General features: G+C 44.0%; 1 protein-coding gene across 2 annotated transcripts; it reads right to left on the bottom strand.

Annotated features, from left to right (window-relative positions):
• Positions 1 to 533: 533 nt before the first annotated feature.
• GCNT2 (glucosaminyl (N-acetyl) transferase 2 (I blood group)) lies at positions 534 to 26,393 on the bottom strand. Of its 2 annotated transcripts, none has more exons than XM_069853682.1 (3): positions 25,327 to 26,393; positions 9,417 to 9,509; positions 534 to 933 (listed from the first exon to the last, which is right to left on the bottom strand). In XM_069853682.1, the coding sequence occupies exons 1-3, from the start codon at positions 26,246 to 26,248 to the stop codon at positions 917 to 919; spliced, it is 1,032 nt and encodes a 343-aa protein (XP_069709783.1). In that variant the 5' UTR covers positions 26,249 to 26,393; the 3' UTR covers positions 534 to 916. The 2 variants fall into 2 exon arrangements, with proteins under 2 accessions (XP_069709783.1, XP_069709782.1); XM_069853681.1 differs by lacking the exon at positions 534 to 933 and adding an exon at positions 7,104 to 8,253.
• Positions 26,394 to 27,431: the final 1,038 nt, after the last annotated feature.

Here is a 27,431-nt window from a genome sequence, read left to right as displayed (position 1 = left end):
GCTCCCCTGTGGTCCTCCATGGGCTGCAAGGGGACAACCTGCTTCACCCTGGTCCTCTCCAGGGTCTGCAGGGGAATCCCTACTCCAGTGCCTGGAGTATTCCTCCCCTACTTCTGCTCTGAACTGGGTGGCTGCAGGGCAGTTTCTCTCACGTGTTCTCACTCCTCTCTCACAGCTGCTGCCATGCAGTGTTTTTACCCTTTCTTAAACACATTATCACAGAGGCACCACAAGCTTTGCTGATGGGCTCATCTTCGGCCAGCAGTGGGTCCTTCTTGGAGCTGGCTGGAGCTGTCTCTGTTCACCATGGGGGCAGCTCATGCTGTCTTCTCATAGAAGCCACTCCTGTAGACCCCACTACTGCAACCTTGCCTCATAACCCCAATACAAATGTCAAAAAAGAAGGCATCTGGATTCCCTGGCAGCTCTGCTGATGACCGTGTATGTGTACTGAGCAACTGTTGTGGTGCACTACGGGATACCATCTCCAGTACTACGTGCAGCAGCCATCCTGGCACTGCCTCCCAAGCTCTCCTGGTCTGGGTCTGGAGAGATGTCTGGGACTGACCTGATGGAGAGCAGCTTTGCAGGAAAGGCCTTAGGCATCCCAGGGTGTCACATGAAGTTGCCCACGAGGCAGCAACATGCCCTTGCAGCAAAGAAGGTAGACAGCACCCTGAGCTGCATTAGGCAGGTCATGGGATGTAATCCTTACCCTCTTCTCTGTGATGAGACTTCACTGGAGTGTTGTGTTCAGTTCTAGGCTCACTGGTGCAAGGCAGACATGGACACACTGAAGGAAGTCCAGCAAAGGGCTATGAAGATTGCTAACAGCTTGGAGCATCTTTCATACAAGAAGTGGCTGAGAAAGCTCAGACTGTTTAGCCTGGAGAAGAGGAGGCTCGGGGGCATCTTATCAATGTCTATAAATATCTGATGGGGAATAAAGAAGACAGAGCTAAGTTCTCCTAGTGGTACCCAGTGACAAAATAAGGGACAGTGAACACAAGGTGAAATTCTGGAAAATTCCATTTAAACTTAAGTAAGACAATTCTCACTGTGAAAGTGGCCAGACACTGGAAGAGGCACTCAGGAAGGCTGTGGAGCTGCCATCAGTTGAGATATTCAAAATCGAAGTGGACACAGCCCTGAGCAAGCTGACCCTGCTTTGAGAAATGCGTCTTGGATTTGGTGATCTCCAGAGGTCCCTTCCACCTCAGCAGGTCCATGATCCTGTGTGACGCAAGGTCCGTGATGTTTCCTCAGGTTTCCCAGCTGATATCTGCTTCCTTCCTTCCAGCTGGGCTTTGAGAACCGGCCATTGATGTTTGTGCTTGTGAACAGACCTTTTATGTATTTTACAGAAAGGAAAGTATCATGAGGCCCACCTGACACAAGATGCAAATTACCTTTTGACCTCTGGCAGAGCTTTTTCATTAATGTGTACCCAAAGATTTACTGAACTTGGCAAGTTTCAAGGCCCGCCTGTAGGACAATGCAAATGACCTGTTGATCATACTTTCTGCTTTGTCATTTGTTATGTTCCCCCCCCCCATTTGCAGTACTGATGGTAGCTATGCTTGGGCCTGGGTATATTTGCAAGGAAAAAAATCAGCTTATACAAATGAATCTTATACACTGCAAACTATGGTCAGACCAATTCCTAAGCTTTCCTCCACATTTGGTTCCATGAAAGACACAGAAGAAGAGGTGTGCAGGCGGAAGAAGAGGTGTGCAGGCTGCACCTTTATTTTTTGTAAATGAATAGTTAAGGGACTAGCACAATCATATTAAAGAAAGTTAATACAGTTGTCAGACCTTCACTAAACAAAACAAACCAAACCAAACAAGAAGGACCACCTACTGCAGTTTCATGAACTTTCTATCAAACCAGCGGTTTGGCCCAGGTTATCTGGAAAAGAGGGCTTACACTGAACGAATGACACTTAACAAAGCAGTATTTTTGTCCTATTTAGCTTATCAGCTCTTCACATTCTCAGTTCGTTCATTCATGTGCTGTGTTTTCCTTTTCTTTATTTTCTTTCTCCTACCTCCTGTCTTTTTGGTTGCTCTCCTCTTCCCCATATTCTCTGGTCCCTCTTGCTCTGAGCTCCATATATCTTCTTCAGACTTCCTCTGCTGCCCTTAATAGTGGGTGCATGGAAAAGACTAAGACTATGGATAACATGCTAAAGCTTGCCATCTTTTGTGGAGACAGCTTGATTTGCATTTTTGTGCCATCAGGCTGCAAATATTTGTGGTTTGGGCACATAGGATTTGCAGTGGAGCCTGAAGCATCTGGCCAATATAGTGCTAATGACTGTCTGCAGTGACTTGCTGATCAAAACCAGGCTGGATCCTTTGTTTAAAGCAGGACATTTGCTTTAGGTTTGACAAACGTAATCAGATCAGATAATGAGGTTTGCCTGTTACCTACTTGATGCCATTGTTTTGCCTTGAGTGCCTGCTTCCAGGCCTACTTCTAGTGCCTGTTTCCAGCCTCTTCGTGTGCCCTTCCCAAAATAACATTCACACACCAGACAGCTATTTATCATTCCTACAAGTGAACCTTCATGCTCACATAGCAAAGCACCATGGTGGCATCTTAAAATTTCTGCTGGCAGCCACCAGCCATGAGCTGGCAGGCTGTGCAAGGCAAAGACCTTTTCTCAGATGGTCCTCTTTTTGCAGAGGTCTAAATCATCCCTGGCTCTAGTGTGGGGAAGGGAAAGAGGTGGCAAGCAATGCTGTAGCTATAGCGTGGGTGTCACCGAATATGTAACAACAAAAATCCATCTTCTTTCCAATCCATTGGGAATGGATTTGTTTGCAATCAGTGTGTGCTAATGGACAGATCTTGGCATCATCCTCCACAATGTTTGCAGCCCCTGCGGCTTCTACTTCGTTCTTTATTTGGTGTTGCTGATGTCACTGCTGACTTCACAGCTCAAGGAAGTCAGGTTCATCAGAATCTTTGATACTTAACTGATACTTTTCTGACTCAGAAGCCAGTGAGAATGTAGTTCTACTGGCTACTTTAGTTCTATGCCTCCTGTGGCTATAGGATATAAATATTCATGTGCCAAAATGTTGGGTCTGTGGTAGCTGTAGTGCCCAAAAATTAAGTGAGGCAAGGCTTGCAGGGCAAGGCAGGGTGCTTTAAGAGAGGAGTGGGATATTGCAAACCAAACCCATTGAAGTGCGCTTGGCTTTAGCTCTGTTCAGTTACTTCAGTGTTACCTCTCCTTTCCTTTAAACTACTTCTGTTATTTGTTTGGAGAAGGATATCCAGTATTGGACTCATTTTAGTTGGCTACTATATGACCTCTAAGGTCATGCCTAATAGTAGTGGCAAAACTGAAAACATGAATACATCCACATTACTTTCATGCCTTAAGTGAAGTAAATAGGATATCTTCATAAACCTCTCTTTTTTCTTTCTCCTTTTATTTTTCTTTTATTTTTTATTTTTTCTGTTTTTCTTTTTTGTCACTAGACAACTTGAGCAGCTGCTTGGCTCCTAATCCTGGGATCATCTACACCACCTCTTCTTATGGGCTGGCACAAGTACTGCTTGATCTTTTGATTGAGGCCTGGGGAATTGATACAGCTAGATCGTGTACTAACCTAGCTGGAGTGGGAACAGGAGGGCTGGAAGCCTGCTGGTTTAGGCTGGCTTTTGCAGCACTGCTATGAGACATCAAGCCACAAGCTAGACCTAAGACTCACCCTTGCTTTTCTTCAAAAAATCTCGTTCATGGACCTGCTGGCAGGGAATTTAATTCAGGCCTCCAGACCAAAGCCCTAAAGCAGCATTCGTGCAGATGCCCAGTTTGCAATAGCAGGCTTGAGCCCCACTGTGAACGTGAGGAGGCACAGATCTGTGTCTTGCTGTTCTTGGACCCACTCTCATAACTGTGCTCCTGAGGACTCAGTTCCTGCAGCCTGGCACATGCTGCTGGACATTTCTGACTGCTGCACACACTTCTGATGTTGCAGGCACATACAGAATATACATCTTTGGGGTGGGGGATTTTTTGAAGTATTTGGTGTATTCAGCTGGAAAAGAAATGGTGTGAAATCTGCAAGTTATTCACAATGGAACAGCAGACCTGAGGCCATGCACATCGTGTAACTAGAGTTCCTGCTGATGTCAGCTGGTTCTGCAGATTGTATAGTCACAGGGTCTCTGTCTACAGCAGCTCTGCTTGTCACTGCGCACTGAGCACTAGCTGAACCAGCTCAGTATTATCTTCAAACCTTTCTGCAGATTTGGATCAGGCCGTGGGAGCTAACTTGTATCTCATCTCATGTATTAACTTCATGATGCTGCCCTGTAGAGAGGAAAATGAGTACCTGACAGTGCCTCCTTGACCTGAAGAAACAGTGTGTCTTAGAAAGCTAAGAGCTTAGGAAGAAATTCTTAACTCCTACATGCAACAGATATTTTAAAGCTGCTTGAGACTTAGCAAGCAACAGCCCTGTCAGGTCATATGCCCCATTGCAAACCCAAGTACTACACTGTACAGCCACATGGCAGAGTACTCCCATGTCTTGCACAACTACCCACTTGCATTAACAGAATAGTTAAATAAACCCAGATCATGAGTCCAAGATTTGTCCTAGGCTAAGATGATCGCAAATAAGGAGTGAAGCGACGGTGTCATCTCTTCCCTACCACAGAAGATGCAATGCTGCCTCCTCCAAATTTTCTCTACTCCCTACCTCCCAGATGCAGTGACAAAACAAAATGCATGCTGCTTCTGTCACTCATTTTCAATATATTGCACATCTGATATGCTAGGGAATGAAAGAAAAATGTTGCAGTATCTAGAACACACATAGAAGTTTGTAGGGTAACGGAGCTGTTGGTACAGCATCATACAGTATGTAAAAATGTCCTTAAGAATGCACAAAGGCTGAGGAAAGAGGACTGATGATTTTCATTTATGAGCATGAATCCTAACCTTCAGTCCCAAGGTGATGACAGCCTGTACAGATGTACTTGTCATGACTTCAGGGCTTTGTCCAGTGGGATCCTGAGCCCCTCCAAGGACAGAGGCTGCCCAGCCTGTTCCCATGCTCAATTCACTGTCCTTGTAGTCAGAAGACTATATGCCTTAAATCTCAGAGTGAGATTTCAGCTCCTTGAATGGTCCATATAAAAGCCTTTAGGAGCTCAATAAGCAAGCAGAAAGGCATCCAGTGGGTTGTCTAAGGAAGTCAAACTGACTTCGGTGCAAAGACTGACCTGCTGGAAATCCTCTGAGAGAGAGAGAGAGCGTGTTGTTTGCATGCACTGTCCCAGTCAGCTTCTCAGTGAGTGACTGAACAGAACTGAAAACTTTTCCCCGATTTTCGTACTGATTCAGAAAAGCAGCTACAAGTAGCACAAGGTTTACATTTTACCTTGCCATAATTGTATAAAATTAGGAGATACAGACATGAGTTTATTGAGCTAGGCTTTTGGAAGTTGTTCTGTTCTCAGGCACAAAATGAAAACAAATTAATTGACTTCTGGAAAAATGTAACATGGAGCAGCATGCATGAAAAAACCCAACCCTTTAAATCATGGATGGACAGAAATCTAGGTCTCTCAGTAGAGTAACCAGGTGTGATGTTTTTCTGGGTTCTTACCTAAACAGATAATGGTTGGACTTGATGATCTTAAAAGTCTTTGCCAACTTAAATGGTTCTATAATTCTGGGTAATATAACTCAGTTTTAATATCTGGATTTGTTCAGGCTCAGAGTACAATATATCTTTTATATCTGTAGTTTCAAAGCTTATTGCTTCTGCTGCTGGGTGATATTTTACCATTTGCCTGCAGAGTCTGAACAACAAAAAGTAATCTTATCTGTGCTAATTTAAATGTTCGCACAAAATGGTAAAAATGCCTTTATTGTATTTGGAATGTTTCAATTTAGGGTTGGGGTGTGTGTGTGTGGGGGGGGTGTTCCAGATCTCTCAAGCTAGATACCCTGAAACTCCCTCTTTAAAAGAATGACTTTCTGAAATACTTCTCTCTTCAGCTGCCAGCATGGAAGCAAGTTTTGCTAACTTGCTAACTCTCCTACTCCTCTCCCACAGAAACTGAACGAGATTTCCACCAAAATTCTCCTCCGGGGCTAAATTCTTGGTGCCTTTCTGCAAGGATCTGCATTATTAGGGTTTAGCAGCTATGAATGCCAGATAAGCTGACTGAAGCAGATGCTGCTTGTTCAGACCCTTCCCTGGAGGTTATCAGCCCTGCTTCAGGATGTGTGAATATGGTGTGCTGTCATTTCTCAACTGCTGCAGGTTGCAATCCAGTTTGCTAAAAGACCCGAAATTAGTAATGATTTAATGAAGTTGTTGATAAATTGCTGTTATTCAAGAGATACTCTTTAGGCCATCTTCGCTTGTTCAGAAGAGAGATAGGAGAGCAGCACACAGTCTTCTCAGGTTCAAACATCCCAATCTGTACTGCTTCTGTGCTGCTAAGCAGGTCACTCAACAGTGGTGCTCTAATGCCTTGTAAATACAACCATCATAGCTACAGCAAGAAGCATTTACAGCTTTCCTTCCTTGATTGTTTTTTTAGGACACAATGACCGATACCCATAACCTTTACCTTCTATTTCTCATACTAAAATATTCCCAATCACTGATTTTTTGCTCTGCAGCACACCTGGTCTGTTGAGAGTTTTAGGTAGCCTGGGAAGGGAAAATCTGCTCAAATATTTGATGGTCTCCCTCTAGTGGCTGTTATTGGTGAATAAAAATAGGGCTGCAAAGACGTGAACCCCAAGGTTAATCATAGAATCATAGAATCATAGAATAACCAGGTTGGAAGAGACCCACCGGATCATCGAGTCCAACCATTCCTATCAAACGCTAAACCATGCCCCTTAGCACCTCGTCCACCCATGCCTTAAACACCTCCAGGGAAGGTGAATCAACCACCTCCCTGGGCAGCCTGTTCCAGTGCCCAATGACCCTTTCTGTGAAAAATTTTTTCCTAATGTCCAGCCTAAATCTCCCCTGGTGGAGCTTGAGGCCATTTCCTCTTGTCCTGTCACCAGTATGTGTATTTGCCAGTATATTAAGACAAAATGAATTAAACTTGGGAAGAAGGCTCATGCCATATCAAAATATGTCACAGAATTACTGAATTATTGCAAAACCCAGTTACTACTCTTTCAATCCTGACAAAAACTTATCTTGCTACTTCCTTACCTGTTTTCCACCTCTCCCTCTGTGTCCTTACACATGATGATCTAAAGGACAGTGATAAACCAAAATCCATGTGTAGAAAGGGTTTTTTAATTTTGGTTTTTTTCTGTTCTGTTAGTTTACCAAGTAAGATAAGTATGCAAGCCCCATTTTTCAGACATGAAGAAGGGCTCCTGTGCCTGAAAGCCTATCTGATTTTTCTAACCACATCCACTGATCAACTAGAAGATGCTGTTTTCCCTTATAAACCTTGTCCTAACAGATATTTAAGAAACAGGTAAGATCTGGGAAGTGCAGCATCCTTCTTCCATTTCCAGTACTTTCCCATTGGTTCTGTGCAGTGAATACCAGTGTCTTTGACAAAACAGTATCTGTATGTACAGCCACCAGTTGTATTCATGCTTTTAAGATATTGCTGACTGTGAATTGCCATGTTTTTGTTTACCGGTGTGCACACTTGTCTTTTATACACGAGAAATGCCAGGGGTGCATGACTCTGTATATATTTTTACAGAAAATATAGGCATGACAGTGTAGCAAGACAAAAGTTGGGGCTGGAAAACAGCCCACTAGAAAAGGCAAAAGCGCAAAGCTCCTCCAGCTGCAAGAGGAGTTTTGACCTGATGTCTCTTTTCGGATCTCTGATGCTTTGGCCTCCACTTTGGCCTCCACTTAACACCAGTGAAGGTGAGGTTTGCAGACAGTGTGAACCAAGCTGACCGTGGCTGCATCTGCAGAATGTCCTAAAGAAACTCATAAGTTTATGCTTCTGGCACAGCAGAATTAAAATTGCTGCTGCTATTCCCTTGACTGCTTTCATTGACATTATAGTCTGAGGTTTTGCTAGCTAAAAATACCAGTTGGGTTCCACCTGAACCTCACTCTGGGATAAGGTTCTCTGCCGGTGTCTCAGCTCCAGGCACTCCACAGTCAGGGGATATGTTCTGAGCTCAAACTTATTTGCAAACATACAGGTGGAGTTAAAAAGCCACTTGAGGTCACCTCTTCCATAAACACAAATGCCTCTGACGTAATGGCCTTCCAAAAGAAGAAAAGCAATGTCAGTATCAAGGATCCGAATAATTATTTCTTAAGAAGTTTTATCTACAAAGCTGCCATAAATAAAATCCTCACAAAAGAAAACATGCTAAAAGGCCTACTGGATGTGCAATGGGGATGGGCATGAACAACGGGACAAAATGAAGAAAGTTACTGCAGAATAAATAATGAGCTAAATAAGGAGATAGCTCAAAAAAGAAGTGCTACTACTTGAGACTTCCTCAGACAAGGTTTAAACATAGCAAAGGGGGATTTCCTTCTGTCAGTGAAGAGAAAACAATATTATACTAGATTTTTCACTGACTAATTGTGGGTGTTATTGGTGTAATTTCACTGATTTCAATGTAGTTGCACCAATGTGAATCTGCTGTAACTGAGGCTGACTGAAATTCTCAAAATTTTTCTCCTCAACACAAACAACTATGTTATGGATTAAGAATTCTTGAAATAAAATTTAGATCCTTAGCATTTTGGCATTCTCTTTCTCATCCCACTTGAATATGTCAGAAGTAGGAGCAGCATGCAATGCACAAGCCAGTGACTGAAAAATTAAGTGTGCCATACAGATTATCTACTGCTAATGTCATGTCATGAAGTAATGCGACATAGGAAAACTCAAAGCTCAGCCATCGTAAACAGCTTGCAGCTCCTTAGATTCCTCATCAGATGTGTCTCTGGCCCACATTGGTGCCTAGCTGAGAGTTGGGATTTGTCTGAGTTGACACAGGACACCTGCCTTGCACACTGCTGCTGGCTCTGGCATATCTGAGTCCCTGTGTGGGATATACATATGAGCTATTCCCATGCTCCTGCAAGAAAATTCCCCCCAAGGCCTTCAAGAAAGTAGTCAGCTAACTCATGTGAGCCCTAAGTGCTGCCAAATACCCCCCTTTCCAAGGCTGATCTGTTCTATAAAATTCCTGATGAAGAAGTAACTGTTCCAGCTTTCTCACTGTTTATGCCTCTATTATTGTTCACATAAGGACTATGAAGGAGATTACTCCTTTTTAATGTCTTCTTTCTGATGAAGTGCTATCTAAAAAACTGTCTCACATTATGGTTAGAAGCCATAGAACCTCAGGAAAGACAGCCAAGTGTTTTTCTCTATATAAACAAGAAAGGGAGGGAAATGTACACATTACCATGGCAGCCTCCATGTCTCTCTTCCATATCAATCCATTTCACTGCTTTCAGGTCACCTTCCCATGATGCGTTGGGCATGGAGCCTGGGACGCCTGCAATTAGGTAACAGAAAATCAAATAATTAGTCCTTTTAACATCTATGTGTTCAGTTTTATGCCCACTCTCCGGGTCCTTTCTTCACAGAACTGAGATGAAATATCTAGGAATATGCATCAAAAGATACCTGGCTGCTAATCTTGTTGTTACGTTTCTTCATTGAAAGCAGCTTTCATGACGTTAACAAGATGTCAGTTCAAGAGACCTAAATATTTCATTTGAGAAATAAAATTTCTCTTTCGCAACAGCTTCACTATGATACTGTGTGCATGTATAATCAATCATGTCACATTCCCAGCCAGCACTACCCTCCAGGGGCTATCTGAATACTGGGCTACCAACACCTAATACCTTCATATGAAATTAAAGGTAAACGTTTACCATTTTTGTTTGTTTTCAAAGAAAAGAGACTAAAATAACAAGCATAGATGGAGTTACTGAAACTCAATTATAGCCCATAATATAATATAATAATATATGTATAAGTCTAGGCAGATCGCAGGACATATCTAGGAGAAAAACCAGTAAAAGGATCTCTCCCTATCAGTAAACAATCAAGTTCTGCTGTAACCTGGTGAATGTGCTTTTGAAGATTAAGGGAGAAATGCTGAACACTCAGTGTTTGGAATTTGCTGAAGAGTAAACAGGCAGCATGCACGTAATGCATAGCCAACTGCTGTGAGTCAAGGGAGTTTCACTATTTTCAGCACAAGCCAGTAGCTAAACCAGACCATTGTCATGGGATGAAGCCTTGGCCTTTGAAAGCAAGAGCTGATCAATACAGAGAGAGAAACCTCCATGCCTGATCTGTACTTCAGTATTGTATTTAGTTCTGTGAAAGAAGTTTATTGAAGTATTGAAGTACATCCTGAAACTGTCTTAAGAATTAAAAAAAAAGGAAAAAAAGAAAAAAATTATAAAATAATAAAGTTTTCTATGAACTCATCCCTTTAAACAAATTTTGCTTTTCTTACTGGCTTAATTGGTTGTTGAAGAACAAACCAATGATACAGACAGTGTAACTGCCACCCAATGTACAAACCACCTCCCTAAGAAAGCAGGAAAAGCCCCAGATTCTCACTCTAGCACAAACACTTATATATAACCTATTTACCTACTTGGAAAACACTAACCATCTATTATTCTTTCCTGCCCAGTAAGCAATGACCAGTGCAGTACCTGAGCTATCAAAGGACAGAATAGGCAACGTGTGGAGAGCCAACATGCATGCCAGCAGGTACAAGAGTGAAGGTGTTAATTCTGCTTTCTCCCAATGAAACCAAAAGCAAAGGAAAAGACTGACTTGCTCAAAAGCAAAGAATTACTGCAGTGTTACAGATGAGGCGTACTGGGACTCAGGCTTTTTAACAAACACAACAGAAGCACCAGCACTGACTGGTAGCAGTGGCTGGGGAGGAGAGGATTTGTACCAACCCGGCCACTCCCCGGTGCCCTGACACAGCAGGAGGCTGAGGCAAAGTGGTGATGGGGTAAGCTGGGGCACCACCACTCCATGCTGCTCATGCATCGCAGAACCTAAGCCCCTAGCCCCTAGCCCACCATAGCAGATAGTCCTCCTCGCTAGCAAAACTATAACATTTTTGTCACTGTATTGTACACACAGAGGATGGAGAGTCCAGTAGTGATGACAGTATTAAGTATTATTACTATTAATCAATACTAACAAACCCTGAAAATAATCATAGCTTAAGGTGTTAAAACAACTAAACATTTTTAAATGTTTTTCTTCCAGATTTTTAGTAGGGATATTTGAAGGCTGTTATTTCTACTTCTTCTTGTTTTCCTTTCAAAGGAAACAATTGTATCAGTGGCAGGGAGGGAACTATGCAGTTTTTAGGAAAACGTCTTTGTAACTTTTGTATTACTATCTGTCCTTTGTACTAACTCTGTGTGCTGGAAAGACAGCATTTTTCCTCAATGTACAATGAGATGAGAACGAAGCCTTTTAGAGTTTGTACAAAATGCATTATAGCACTAGTTAGGCGTTGTAGGATCTGTGCTTTAAACATAGGGAACTCAAGCTTTTTAGATATGATTTTAAATACACCCTTAAATACACCCTTAACAAGTTTGCAGATGACACTAAGCTGGGTGGAAGTGTCGACCTGCTGGAGGGTAGGGAGGCTCTGCAAAGGGATCTGAACAGGCTGGACCGCTGGGATGAGTCCAGTGGGATGAGGTTTAACAAGGCCAAGTGCCGGGTCCTGCACTTGGGACACAACAACCCTGTGCAGTGCTACAGACTAGGAGAAGTCTGTCTAGAAAGCTGCCTGGAGGAGAGGGACCTGGGGGTGTTGGTTGACAGCGACTGAACATGAGCCAGCAGTGTGCCCAGGTGGCCAAGAAGGCCAATGGCATCTTGGCTTGTATCAGAAACGGCGTGACCAGCAGGTCCAGGGAGGTTATTCTCCCTCTGTACTCGGCACTGGTGAGACCGCTCCTCGAATCCTGTGTTCAGTTCTGGGCCCCTCACCACAAGTAGGATGTTGAGGCTCTGGAGCGAGTCCAGAGAAGAGAAACGAAGCTGGGGAAGGGACTGGAGAACAGGCCTTATGAGGAGCGGCTGAGAGAGCTGGGGTTGTTTAGCCTGGAGAAGAGGAGGCTGAGGGGAGACCTCATTGCTCTCTACAACTACCTGAAAGGAGGTCCTTTCTCCTCTTCTCCCAAGTGACAGGGGACAGGACAAGAGGGAATGGCCTCAAGCTCTGCCAGGGGAGGTTTAGGCTGGACATTAGGAAAAAATTCTTCACAGAAAGGGTCATTGGGCACTGGAACAGGCTGCCCAGGGAGGTGGTTGATTCACCTTCCCTGGAGGTGTTTAAGGCACGGGTGGACGAGGTGCTAAGGGACATGGTTTAGTGTTTGATAGGAATGGTTGGACTCGATGATCCGGTGGGTCTCTTCCAACTTGGTTATTCTATGATTCTATGATTCTATGAAAACAGACATTTTAATCTTGAGGTTTAACCTATCTCTTTCTTTAGAAAAGGCAAATCAGCCCACTTTCCTGATTGTCATAGCTTCTTTTAAAAGCTGTATTACTATAGACTATTTTGCTGGTTAACTACAATCCAAAAAGGGATGATTTGTCAGCAGGTCTGTAAAGCACAATGTCAGCTGGTGACTGCAGAAACCAGAAGAAAACCTCAGTTCCAAAACAATAGGTAAGAGAGTGTCATTGCCCCAGCTTTGGTGTTTTCTAAAAACTAAAGGCGAGAGCAAAGTAAGATTTTGTTACTCTTGTGGGTTTTTTTGTTCCCTTCCTGGATGGTAACATGTGCAGTACCTTTATAGTTACTGTAACCCAACAAATGTTTCTCTTGTAAAGGACAAACCAGAATCTAGATACACTACATAAAGTCCTGGGGGTTTGGTTCAAGGGTTGGATTTTTAAAAAATTTGGATGGGAGAAAGGTTAAACTTTTTTTTTTTTCCTGTTTGCTTGCTTTGCTCTGTGTTTTTAAGGCTAGCCTGTTCCTGGTGAGTAAGGATGGTTATTTGCAAATACATAGTCATGACTTTTGTATCAGATGCAAAAGGACTATACGACCCAACAGCAGAACTGACATAGTACCTTGCCATAAGCAGAGATTCATGGCTGCTCTAACCAAAACTTCAAAACCTTCTTTCTCCCCCTCTATATATTGAGCTGTTATCAAATAAAATAACATGCCAAAAAGCATGGGTTTGTCCTGGGGAAAATTCAGAAAATGTTATTCTTAGCATAGAAAGCATTAAGCTAAACATAACACTTTATAAAAGACAAATAGAGGCAGTGGTGGCAGGGGATATGCATTTTAAATAGCCTGGGAAGTGCATTACCATCCCAAATTAAAAATCTTTTCAGAACAGATGGCAGTAGATGTGGTGTGTAGAAAGACTTGGATAATGCTGACTAGGTGGGAAAGCAGGATACCTAACAAAACAGGAACATCCCCAGGACATCCATAAAAACACTGGAAGGCACTGCCTTCCAGGAATACAAAATTACTGACTTCACATTTTTCACACTCTCACAAATTGAGTAAACCAGGCATTTTTGTAAGTTAATTAACGAGTACGGGGAAGTATAGCTCAGCACTGCAAAAAAAATAATTTACCACAATTTACCTTTAAATATTTGTATGATCAACTGATTTCAGATTCAGAAGCTATGCTGAGGGCCTGTTTTTACATATACAGTTTGTCTGAAAAGTGATGCTGCTGCTGAAAGTTAATACAAGTTTTGGCATGAGTTGTTCATTCTGCTTTTGTCCAGCTCTCATCTCCCACCCCATTGAGGTTAGCAGAGTTTTGTTCCTGAAAACATGGAGGAGGGAAAAGCCACCTTGTAGACAGCAGTACTGAGCAGTGCCCTAGAAACGAGTTTGCCACCACCAGGTCTTAAAAACAACTACTGCCAGAACTGCACTTGACTGTGAAGATAGCCACAAGTTACTGGTAAGAAAGGCCAGCCCCCCAGCGCCTTCAATTTCATTTCCACTAAGCTTTTCCTGCTTTTTTTTTGCCATTGAAATTCCAGTGAGAGCTGATTTGCATGTGTTGGCCCCAAGAGGCAGCCCACTTTTATCCTCCTTGCGTGTGTTATCAAGGCAGACCTACAAAAGATGAATCTCTGAGCTGACATTTTTGTAATGTGCACATAAACTGACATTGAGATGGAAGTGTCACCACATACAATGCTGCCTGATTTGCCTTGAACTTCCCAGTACTACACCTGTGATCCCAGAATCAAATCAATGCAATGGTTAAATCTCACCTAGTCTCCACCAGCCACCTGAAGCAGTCTGCGCTTCCTAATCAGTGTCTCTCTATAGAGAAGGGGACAAATTCTTTACACTTCTGTGCCACCAACTGATCAGAGTTTTTCTCCTGCAACTTATAAGCTGGTGCACTAGAAATTTTACTTCAGAAACCTTCCCAAAATGGCGTACACATCACCCTCAGGGTAGACAGAGAATATTATTATGCAAGGCATGTTGAAATCTACCAGAAATTTTACTGGACTGTGAGGCCGTGTATTCATGTTTTGCAAACAGGCAGGGCTTGGGGTGAGCCAGGTATAGGTGGGCAAATGCGTACTCTCTCTGCTATGACTGAAGACATGCAGCCCACCAGTGTGTGAGAGGGATCTGGAAATTCACAAACCCCTTTGGTGGCTTTTGGAGAAGCAAGATAGTATAAGAAAGTACATGTAGGACTAGTGAGATAGTATGGCTGTAGTGGGTGGAAGCCAAGTGGATGCCAAGCTGAGTCCCCAGGTCTTCATGGGGACAGGGTGTACATGTCCCTGGACCCACCACAATGAAAAGCTCACTGCCTCTGGGGACCACTCTTACCACCTGCCTGATCATGGGTACTCTTTCCACTAGAAGGCAGCTTAACCAAGTGGGTAGATATGCAAGACAGCAAACTCAATACACCTTCCAACTTGGGTTATCACCTGCCTGTTTGTCTGTGTGAAACAAAAGAAGTGGTGGCAACCCACTAGTAGGCACCGCTGAGAGCCACAGATGGGAGCAGCTCCACAGAGAAGTGAGCTGTGCTGACCACCACAAAGAGCTGGCACCACACAACAGTCAAGCAGTGCCAGCTACCGAGACCTTCTATGGAGGCAGCTGGTGCCAGGGCTGGAACACCTGTGTCCTCTCCGGACCAAGCATCCAATCTGGGATTCCGTTGAGCATCACCCAGGAGTGCTCATTGGGGCTGTAGGTGTCCTTAGACCACACCAGCAGAACTGATGGCACATGGGTCCCTCAGCACAAACTCCACAAAGGTTTGGGTGGTGGACACATACATGGTGCTGATATGGAGAGTGATGTTAGTGGGCAGGGGTGTCTTGCACAGCCAGGGGCTGACCAGCCCCAAGGTGCTGTGCACAGATCCCTCACTGTGCACAGAGTGGGTGCAAGTGGGGATGGGGGGGGCAGCACCCCAGGGGTGACATTATTCTCCTCAAGGGGAAGTTCCAGACACAGTGGCCCACCTTGCAGGCAGGGGACCTGCTCTGTCAGCAGTGTGCACAGGCCCATTCCAGTGCCATGGCCTCTGAGAAGACCCCACCGCTCACTTACCCACCATCCCACATGCCTTTAACGTGGCACCACCCAGCAGTGTCATGGTGGCCACCAGCAGTCCCACCACCATAGCTCACACTATCAGCCTCAGCTCATACATGGCTTCCCGGTACTTCCCAGGCAGTTCCGTGCCTAGAAGACACAAATGTGAGACTAACCTGAGAAACACACCGCTTGCAAGCTGCCTCCCACACTTGGGAAGGGTGGCCTCACCACCATCCACAGCTGGCCCAGTGCCCCAGGGTGCTCCCTGCACCCACCACCTTCATGGTACGTTTCCATACAGAGATCCCAGGCTGGTGTTGACAGGACTGGGGGCAAGGGCACATGCGCCCTGCAGGCCAGTCCTGCCTTCTGGTGGTGGACAGTGCACTTGGAACCCTCCTATCTGCAGGAGAAGTCCCAGTGGTGGTCACAGGGCTTCACTCCAAGGTTCATCCACTCTGTTTTAGTCCCTTCCAAATTCTCCAGAAGTAAATTAGGTCGGGTGTGGGGGGATGGGTTCCAACTTTTCTCGTGTTACAGAATTACAATAAGGAGAAATCAAGGAATTAAGCTGTCAGTGTTGGGAAGGTGGAGAGAAGCTGATGAGCAAATGCAGGTAGAATGAAAATGGTCATCTCTTAACTCTGTACAGCAATAAGAACTTGTCTGACTGGATTACTAAGACAGGAGGCAAGAACATTTTGCTCTTAAAAGCTGGTTTGACTGTTTTCTTGCTTGCAAGACAAGTTCTCCCACCTGTCCATGGGAGAGACATGGCTGGAAAAGATATGGGGGAGTCACTAGAGGAAGAGATTTTCTTTCAAAATGAGATTGAAACAACGGAGCGAAAAAAAACCACACCACCCTTCTTAAAAATGTACAAAGGCTCATTTTGCCACCATACATTTTCATTTCAGTGGAGTGTGTGGGGAGTATGTGAATGCATAAATGTGTATGTTTGCAGATGAGGGTATAACTAAAATAAACTCATGAGTGGCAAGCTTTAAAGCAGACCTCAGAACCTGAAGAGAAGGAAATAAAACTCATGGGAAAACAAAGCAGCTTATTTAAAATTACTTCGTTCAAGACAGAGGTCTGAATTAAGGCAATGCATTCCGTTTCCTTGAGCTGTCAGGCTGTTGACAGTCATAAGAGAGCTAAACTGTACCTCCTGTGTTGAATCATGAGATGGATAACAAGGGAAGAGTCTCAAATCTAGTAGCTTCATTTGAGTATATATTTCAAAGGAGGTTTTCTGAGATGTTATCAACCCATAAACTACCTCAGGTGTCTTTGGCAGGGTTGCAGTTCTGCATTAGATGAGCTGAACTCTACAGTGCTGTTCAGAAAACACCTGCTTCTCAGAGCAGGAGAGAACTGGACCTGTGGGGACTTGCTGGGTGCCAAAGACAGCAAATGGGAGAGCCACTCTGCAGCAACCGCTGGTGGCCACCCTGACACCTGTTCAGACATGGCTCTTCCAACTTCCACACTATCTACCCAGGTGGGTGCTGGCATCAGGGTTCATCTCTCAACATGTGTAACGCGGCTTTAGGTGTGGTCTCATTCATTTGCTTGTAGGTAAAAGGTTGGGATGGGTTCTGATGGCCTGACTGGAGTTCCCCCTAACAAAAAGAAGGTCTGTTGGCAGCTTAGAATCTGAGAACATAAATAAAAGTCTCCATTACTGCAGCTGGACTGAAGTTTAGCTGATTACATGCATGAGCTGTGACAGACATTACTTGATGCCAGAATTTAGACAGAAAAACATTTTTCCTTAAGTTACTCTCATCGAATTCTGTTCTTCAAGGGGTTGTGTTGTTTGAAGACTATTACACTGAAGTCTGATAATTGTGATGATGAAGGAGAATCAAGGGAAGGACTGCAAGTCTATTTGTTAGCTGTGGATTGTCAAAAGGACTTCTGGAAGACATACCTTTCCTCATCTCATCATCATTAAGCAGTGTTTTAGGGAGAAGCAAGCAATTGATTGTGAAGCACAGTACTGCTCCTATTGAAAGCAGTACTTAAATTCCAATGATTGGGGATTGCACAGACTAAACCCTATTTTAACATATCTTCTCAGATAAGCCATGGTGTCGGAATGGTGGTAAAGGACAAGAGTGATTTTACAGGAAATTCTGCCATTAATAAGGTGTATTTGTGATTGTTTCAACTGCGCTGACACACCTTCCCTTAAGCAGGTTTTGCAAAAAGAGGTTTTTGATTGTGAGATTACAGCAGCTTTGTGAGCATGAGACTCAATAACAATTGCAGGAAAATCCCTATTTTTTAATAGTTTATTCCTATGAGAAGTTCTTGCTCAATCAGGAAGTCTCAACAAAATAACGGAGGATAGGAACAAGAGAACAAGCATTAGTTATATGAGTAATAACAAAGAGATAGGTAGAAAGCACTCTTCTAGAACAAGGAAAAGAAAAACTTTGGCAGGCAGAACAGAAATGCAGAAGTGTATATTAATATAATGCATGTGCTGCACTCGTCCTGTCACTGCCCTACCTGATAAAGAGCTCCTCCCCAGCTTTCCTGTACACCTCCCTTAAGCATTGAAAGGCTGCTATAAGATGTCCCTTGAGCCTTCTCTTCTCCAGGCTAAACAACCCCAGCTCCTTCAGTCCGTCCTTATATGGGAGGTGTTCCAGCTCTCTGATCGTCTTTGTATCCTTCCTGTGCTGAGGACTCCAGAGCTGAACACAGTACTTCAGGTGAGGTCTCACCAGAGCAGAATATAGGGGGAGAATCACCTCCCTTGACCTGCTGGTCACACTTCTGATGCAGCCCAGGATACAGTTGGCTTTCTGGACTGCAAGCACACATTGCCAGTTCATGTTGAGCTTCTCATCCTCAAACACCCCCAAGTCCTTCTCTGCGGGGCTACTCTCAATCCGGTCCCTGCCCAGCCTGTATTTGTGCTTGGGATTGCCCTGACTCAGGTGCAGGACCTTGCACTTGGCTTTGTTGAACTTCATGAGGTTTGCACAGGCCCACCTTTCAAGTCTGTCAAGGTCCCTCTGGATGGCATCCCTTCCCTCCACCGTGTCGACCAGACCACACAGCTTGGTGGCATCAGCAGACTTGTGGAGAAGGTACTCAAGCCTGCTTTCCATGTTTCTGACAAATATGTTAAGCAACACTGGTCCCAGTATTGACCCTTGAGTAATGCCACTCATTGTGGGCATAAGATTCCAGTATTGCATGTATGCCGGGGCAAGTGGCCGATGCCTTGATGTACCTGCAATACTAGCAGCAAGCACAGAACAAACGGCCAATGTTCTCATGCTTGCCAGCTTGTTGAGACCTTGGAATCTTTATTAAGACCCGTGGGTTAATAGGAAAGGAATGCACGAGGCGGGAAACATGAAGATAAGGGGCACATCTGTGGAAAAGAGGGGGGTTGCACTCTGTTGCTGTATTGCGGGATTCTCACGGGTGGAAATTCACTGGAATAGCTGTTACTGGATACAAAGGCACTATATAAGGTTTGCACCCTCTCAATAAAGTTGATCTCAATTGTTGCCCCCATCGATAAGGTCTGTGCCTTAATTGCTACAACTCATCACCAGTTTCCACTTGGACACTGACCCACTGACCACAACTCTTTGAGTTGTGACCATCCTGCCAATTTCTTATTCACTAAGTTGTCCATCCGTCAAATCCATGTCTCAAATTTAGAGACATTAATGTCATGTGGGACAGTGACTAATGCTTTGCACAAATCCATGTAGGTAATCTCAGCGACTTTTCCCTTATCCAGCAATGTTGTAGCCCCATCATAGAAGGCCACCAAATCTGTCGAAATCCAGGAAGCAAGGTTTCTGGATGAGTGCCAGAACCTGCAGCCTCCTGCACTTACTATGAAACAAGAAAAGCAATAGGAAAGGGGAACATTGGAAAACAAGTAAGAACTGATCAAAGAAGTTAAGCATGGGAGAAATAGCAAAAGACAGAGAGTGAGGAAAAATTTTTGAGGCAGGAGAAATGCTGTAGGGATAAGGAAGAATCAACCACACTAGCGTGCTGGTGGGAGACAATAGCAGTGGAAGACAAGACATCATCTAGTTACTTATGCAACATGAGACGTTGGTATTACGGAGTCTTCTACTGGCACTTTCTTGGCCAGTGCATGCTTTAGGATGAGAACTGTGTTTGGCGGTGGTGCACACTGTTCCTGATCCAGATCCCTGTGTCCCCCTTAGTGTTGCATTGCACCAGATGTACTGCTGTTGCACATCATCTGGTTTGGTTCCACCAGAAAAGGAATCCAGCCCTCACACACTAGGATCATTATCTGAGTAATAAAACTAGTATGCAGTAGGGAGGAACAGTTGGAGGGAAAGTACTTCAGAAGCACACTCCTAGTCCCAACTAAAACATTAATTATGAAACCACAATAAGCAAAGCAAATGCGTCCATACAAAGTCTGAATCCAGTGTGCTCTGTCTGTGCAGCAATGCAGAGACTTTTGGAGGCACACCAGCTAATTGTGTGGCAGTGATTCCTTGTCTGTTTCCCTTAGTGACGATGCCAGCTGAAGCACATTCCAGAAGTTCTCTGTCCTCATGTTCATAGCTCTGCACAGGCCTCTCGGTTGTGCTGATGCAATTTCCATGGAGTCACACAGTGAACCCTGGGAGCACAGCACCCTGCTAGGAATAATCCTTCCCCAAAAGCAACAGAGTGAAGGTGCAAGACCCAGTTTCTCCTGATGATAGCTGGGTTTCTTGTTATGCCTACGTTGCTCGTATTATTTGGCCAGCTTGGATATCACAATGCAACACTCCACTGTGCCTCTCCAGTGTGCTCCCAGAAGAGCCATTCCCAAACTTCTCTGCTTCATCATTCAATTTCTTGACTGCAGTTCACTTCTAAACACAGCTATAGCCATGGTCTCAGCTGTAGCAACTCCTGCTGCTGAGAACGGAGAGGTCTTTCATAGCTGCTAGTGAACAGTGTGAAGGGAACATCAGGGCTAGCTCTGGTCAGGCCCTGTGGAGAAGAGAATGCTCTGCCAGCAACTGTTGATGACTGAATAGTGAAGACTTAATTTGGTTTTCAGTGGTACAGCATCTCCATGCATGTTGGTTACGTTTTGAAGCTAAAGATGGCATCTTTAAACACTGCTGTCCCCATCACAAGGCAGAAGCTGTTGCACATACCCCTATAAAGCAAGTCACCCTGACTACAGCTGCCACCCAAAGTAGCTGGGCAAGGGAAGGAATAGAAGAGTAGAAGAGACGTTGCCTTGTCTGGAGGTCCCAGGTTGCAGTAACAACAGTTCTACTCTCTTGGTAACAGGGCAGAGAGGACAGAGTCCAATTTGACAAGACGTTGTCCAGAGGGACTGCAGGAAAGGCCTCACATAGAAACAGCAGCATGATGAGCCCTCTGGTCTGGATAAAATAGGACCTTCTTGGCTTGTCTGGATTTGGAAGACTTTCCCTAAAACAAAACCTGAACAAGAAACTTAGAAACCAGGTGCAGCAAAGTAGGGAAGAAACTTGCTTTGCAGGTGCACAAGTGCCTTGAGTAGCAGCGTTGAGAGAAGGAATGAGGGTGGTGGCTTTGAGAGATGAGCCTCTTACCTAAATACCTAATGCTGGCCTCTGCAGATTTATTCCCTGTCCCTGAAACAGCCTGGCTATTCATTCCCAGAACAACCAAGCCCCTTCAGTCCTGCCAGTGCAGCCATTTATAGGACTACATAGTGATCCAGGGCAAGGATTGATTGCAAATAAACCCTTTTATGTTTTCCAGGCTAGAGTTAGCCCAGGTCATTTAAGACAGAAGAATTGTCTGTACAGATGAACCCAGTGCTAGCAGCACCAAGCAAAAAGGTTAAACAGATGCTATTTTTACAGGATATTGCAGTAAGCTACCTGTGGCACACAGATGACATTTGTCCTTCAGAATAGTATGGGCTGGCCCTTTTAATGTATTTATTTTGGCTTTGAGGATGCACTTTTGAATATTTCCTTACAGTTTATTTGTTAGTTGGTGTGCATGGTATAATCTTGAAGATTAAAGCAGACAAAGCTATGACTTGTTTCATTGTGATAAATGTGAGAGGACTTCCTATAGGTAAAAGTTTTCACACAAAGTCCTGAGCATGTGAGTTTTAGACAGGCAAGATTTGTAAGAGTGATATAACCCATAGGACTTAAAAGTTTACGTCTCCATGTCATCATTTCCTATAAATATGTCTTAAACAAAATAACAAAACCATGTTCTACTATCACTGTTGGATTCTCCAAATACATCTCTTGTCTGTATTAGGATGAAAAATGTACATACACTGATAAAACATGGGTAATACCTTTAAATAATTATGCCCTGCCCTTCCAAGTTCAGATGTTAAAAAAATGCCTGTATGCATTGTGGCATTGTGGAAGGTGGCTCACGGCTCACCATCACTGAAAGGGGAAGGTCTGGCTCCTGTTCCTCCTCTCATTCCCATTTTCCTCTCCTTTTCACTCACATCTGCATCTTCACAGGAGAGAAAATTTCCTATCTTGGCAGCGATGAGCTTGTAGAGCTCAGCTGTCTTGTGCACCCTCATCCTTAGTGAAGAAATGGGGCTGGTGCAGAAACGACAGTGCAACCATATTCCATTATTCTGCAGGACAGCCAATTCAGAAAAAGCAGTTTGATCCAGTGCATGAGACAGGAAATCAGGTAACAGCAGTCCAGTGCTGTTTGCCCATGGTCTAGTTTAAGACACTGAGAATATAATTCTGCCCCTTTCTGTTGGTGTTTCTGGGTAAGAAGTGCTGCTATTACTTCTCCTGACCTTTATTTTCCTGTTTGAACAATGTATGGGTTACTAGTGGACCAATGTATGAGTATGTGAGTCCACATACTGGTATGTACCCTGTGGGATTATCACCTGAGTTTGCCTGTATCCCAAGTCATACCTATGCTGTAACTCTATTGCATGAAAGCTGGGACAGGACTTTGGCTTGGAAGAGAATTCAGTAAGACTGTTTTGAAGGACTCAGTAGCATGGACTGTAGCACATCTCTCCCATGAGAATCAGAACTTGTTTTCTTCTCTGTGTGAGCAGAGAGGGGAAGGGTGGCACAGTAGTTACACCTCTGGCCTGGGACACAGCCACTAGCCTGCACTGTGGTGGTATGTGCTTTTTGTGCAACCTGGGGGAAGCCGTTTAGAGTCAATCACCTCAGGTCTACATACTTTGCAAATACTTTCTCTTAAATTCCCCATGATTCTCTTCTTTATCTGAAAAGTGGAATTTTCAAGAATTTTCTGTCACACAGGAGTCAGGTGGGAGAAACGTGGCCTGAGATAAATGCCAAAGATAAGTTAATACTGTTATTTGAAAACAAACTGAATGGGAATTGAAAGTCTCTAACCTTCAGGGGATTAAAAAGAATTCTTGTTCTTTACTACGTGGCTCTGGGGAGTAAGGATGCTATTTTAAGATTTGGGGACCAAACAGTCAAATTTTTACTCTTTTATCTGAGCTGAGATTATCATAACTGTCTGAAATTACAAATATCTTTTTGGTTTAGTTCTTTCATGATATGTTGTACATCCAAACTGGTCCTCAAATGATCTCCCTGTTTGCCTGGATGCCTCCAATTATATGTATGCATGAAAAGATAAAAGGAAGTGGCTTGGCCAAACTTGGACAAGAGGTTTACATTAGAGCCAGGAACCAAGGCCCAGACTAAAACCCCATGCACTGAGAGGAATGACTTTTTACTCCAGAGTTGCTCAGAGCTTTGGATCTGACTCAGATGTGTTCAGGCGAGACTACATTTACAAGTTTGGATCCAAAATCTTGGACAAGAGCAGCCCCGAGTCCTGAGAACATCTGTCAGAACTGGATAGCTGCTGTTGTCACCCTAAAGTGATGGTAGGAATAAAGGAAGAGGAAGGAAACATATCTGCTATGGAAATATTTCATCTTTTTTGGACTTCTCTTACAGATGCAAAGAGAACAAGCACAAAAAAAAAAATGTGAGACCAATACACAACACTGGAAAGCATATGGTGACAATCATGGAAATAAACAATGAAATTTGCAGCCTACATAAGCTACACAGTGCAGAATAAAAATGGCAACCACCTAAAGCTTTCTGATTATGGAGAACACATATGGCCCCAGTTTTGATGCTTCTGAGGCAAAGGACTATAATGAGATCACAGGAACCAGCTTCCTGGGAAAGTCAGTTAGCTTTAAATAATATATGCTGAGCATTATAACATAAATATTTTTAACAGTAACCATTTGTGAATCTTGTACATACCAGTTGTAAAATATAGTTATTGGAAGATCAAGCACTATTCTCAGAGGGAGTTATGCAATAATTTGAAATCAGGCTGGCCTGGCAAAGTGGCCCTGTGGTCTGCTGCTTTGGTCAAAGTAGAGATGTTCTGCCTTTCTGTTAATGCTCCCTATTTGCATTTCCTACAAGATACAGTAGGGAGAGGGTGGAAATAATAAAAAAAAGACAGGAGAGGAAATTTGTCCTTGCTTCCATTCCCCATATCCTAGCTTTGGGCTACAGTGAAGCTCTAAGGAGTTGGGAGCAGTAAAGTCCTACTGGGTGCTTCAGTGTGTGTGGGGAGAAGTTCTGTGCATCTTCTGACCCTTTCCCATTTCTATGAATGAGGTATAACTAATTGTAAGAACATAAGGTAAAGATGAAAATACTGGTTCCAATTCTCTTCCTCTGAACAAATCCTTGATCCAGTACAATGGAGTTTAGGTAATAGCTATGAGTACATGTTTTTTTGCAGGTATTTCAGGAGAGCTGATGTGTGTGCATGTCTGTGCGCCCACAAGAAGAGTGCATGAAGACTAGAAACAGACTGTAGCCTGAACTCAATTTTTTTGGTTCTGTAGTAATAGATAGAGAGGGACAAATTGACTTCTATTGTGGAAAAATAAAATTTCCCCTGGAAATATGAATGTGTTATAGAAAACACTTTCACCACAATGCTTACATAGCTTACATATTTTAAACTTCATTTCTTCCCTTTACTTCATCTCAATTTTTACAGGCCAAAAGCTTAAAATCAGCTGAAATGTCCAAGGGTTTCAATTTGAACTTAGATCCCCTAGGCTTCTTTCTGCTCAGCCGCAGAACAGTAATGAACACCTTGCATGATACAGCCACCTCTTCTTCAATGGTCAGAAAAGGTAAGTAAGCTTATTTGATAGATCAGTCTTTTACATCAATTGTGATCTGTAGTGATTGAGGCACGGACATCGTCAATGGGGGCGACAATCAAGATCAACTTTATTGAGAAGGTGCAAACCTTATATAGTGCCTTTGTATCCAGTAACAGCTATTCCAGTGAATTTCCACCCATGAGAATTCCACAATACAGCGACAGAGTGCAACCCCCCTCTTTTCCGCAGATGTGCCCCTTATCTTCATGTTTCCCGCCTCGTGCATTCCTTTCCTATTAACCCATGGGTCTTAATAAAGATTCCAAGGCCTCAACAAGCTGACAAGCATGAGAACATTGGCCATTTGTTCTGTGCTTGCTGCTAGTATTGCAGGTACACCAAGGCATCGGCCACTTGCCCCGGCATACATGCAATACTGGAATTTTTATGCCCACAGTCATCCAATTAAATTTTCCACCTGGGCTTTGTCAAAATCAGCCTCAGATATACATTTCTCTGTGTGTGCATGTGTGTATCTACAGAAAACAAAACTGAACGTGTACTCACCTGGGATCCTGTTGAGCGTCACCCAGAAGTGCTCATCAGGGCTATAGGTGTCCTCAGACCACGCCAGCAGATCGATGGCACGCTGGTCCTGCAGCATGAACTCCACAAAGGGACGGGTGACGGCCACATATGCAGAGCCAAAGTAGATGGTCATATTGTGTGGTGGGGGTGCCTTGCGCACAAATGTCCACAGCATGAAAGAAAACAAAGAGTACAATTGCTCCCTGTGCACATATTTGGTGCGCGCAGTAGCATGAGGGGGTGGCAGCACCCCTGGGGTGACATTCTTCCCCTTGAGGCCCTTCAGCCATCGGACAATCTCCCAGTTGGTCTTCAAGGGGAACTCCTGGCCACAGGTGTTGAGAAGGTAGTGCCAGGGCTTGGCCGAGGCCAGCAGGTCTCTCATGCAGTGAAGGTCAGCCCTCAGGCGGGAGGCACCACCATAGACCACCCGCTCCATGCGGGAGGCAAGGAAGGCATTGGGGAAGCAGCCCACCAGGCGCCGCACCGCCTGCTGGAAGGAGGCCGGAGCCTTGGCATCTATGTGGATGCAGTAGATGTTTTGGGGCATGTACACTGCCCTGAAGAGCCGCTCAAAGGTCTCAAACTCCTTGTGCAGGGTCATGACATAGGCAATTGGGAAGGCAGCTTCTTCAGCCGAGAGAGGACGGGTGATGTAGTGGTTCATTGTGATGTACTCTCTGCAACTAGATTCTCTGAAGGATATCTTTAAAGTGTTTTCCTTCAGAAAGGGAGCCTTATCTTCAATAACAGCTTTACAGGCTTCTGCTAAAGTTGAACTCTCGGAGAAGTTCAGCCTCCTAAGAGGTTTTTGTGCAAACAAATTAGCAGAATAGAAAACAAATGAAAGTGAAACACTGAGAATCAGAACAGCAAAGAAACAATATCTGAGTGTATTCATTGCTGCTCAGAAAAAGGGTCTCACATGAAGTATTGCAAAGAGGTCAGATAAAACACCACAAGCAACTTGTTTTTCTGGCTGAGCTTGCTTCCTCCTGGAGAATGTGTGTGTTCATCTGATGCGTAGCATGCAGCTGCTGTCCTTTCTTTTATAATCATTGTTGATGCGGAAACAGCATAAGTAGCAAACAACTTGCAGATGGAAGCTGCTCCATGGCACCCTGAAGATTAAACAGGCACATTACATTATTACTGGCTTGACAATGAACAGCTGGCACTACGTATTTCAATGTCCCTAAATTCAATTTATGGATATGTTCTTAACTGCTCCCTCTCCACTCCCCCTGTACATATCATATAGCTGTAAAACATCCTGTGTGTCCACCTGTGACAGGAAAACCTCGTATTTACCTCTTGTATAGTTCTTTTTACCTGTAGGAACTTCTTTTGGAACCACTCCAGTGTATCAGTCATTGATGCTTCAGAATTATGAAAGACTTGTTCAGCACACTGTGCTACCATCTAAGGCCACCAACACTCACATGTAAGAAGCAGCAGAATCTTTTCTGCCTCTGTAGAATTACATCAGAGCCAGCAGGTTTTTGCAGCAACGTTTTCTTCATTTGTAAATTTGAAGTCTGCCAAACAGTTTCTGCTAAGTGTCATGGATGAGTTGTGATGAGCTCCAGGCTTACATCCATCACAAGGAACTGGGTTAGTGAAACCTGCTATTTAAAATACTTAAGCTGACCCCAGGCTTTCTGATGAGACATTTTTGTGTCTAAGAGCTGTGCAAGCATTTGGTTTAACAACATGGTTAAGCAATGAGAGCTTGTAGCATGGCTCTGACTGAAGTGAAATACTTGGTAATTCTTCCTTTTCTAACTGTGAATCTTTTTATGTGTATATCCTGCACACTTGGGGCACATAAATGTTTTCCAACAACATGTCCTTTTGCTCCAGCATGAGGTAATGTTGAGGCAGTATCAAATGATCTGAGATTATGCCAACAGTGTTTTGATTGGGCAGTCCAGTGTGCTACAGAGGCAGAAATACCATCACCTACCTTCCAACTCACACAGAGAAGCCACCTCAGGCACTGGCAGGTCCCTCCCAGAAGATGCACTTTCCCCTTATTCTGACCCCAAACAGTCTCCAGTATTCTCTGTTCAAACAGATTGAAG

This window comes from Phaenicophaeus curvirostris, chromosome 3 (assembly GCF_032191515.1).
Source record: "Phaenicophaeus curvirostris isolate KB17595 chromosome 3, BPBGC_Pcur_1.0, whole genome shotgun sequence".
Classification (NCBI taxonomy): Eukaryota; Metazoa; Chordata; class Aves; order Cuculiformes; family Cuculidae; genus Phaenicophaeus; species Phaenicophaeus curvirostris.
The sequence above is the reverse complement of the archived record's forward strand: the minus strand, read 5'-3'. Positions and strand labels throughout refer to the sequence as shown.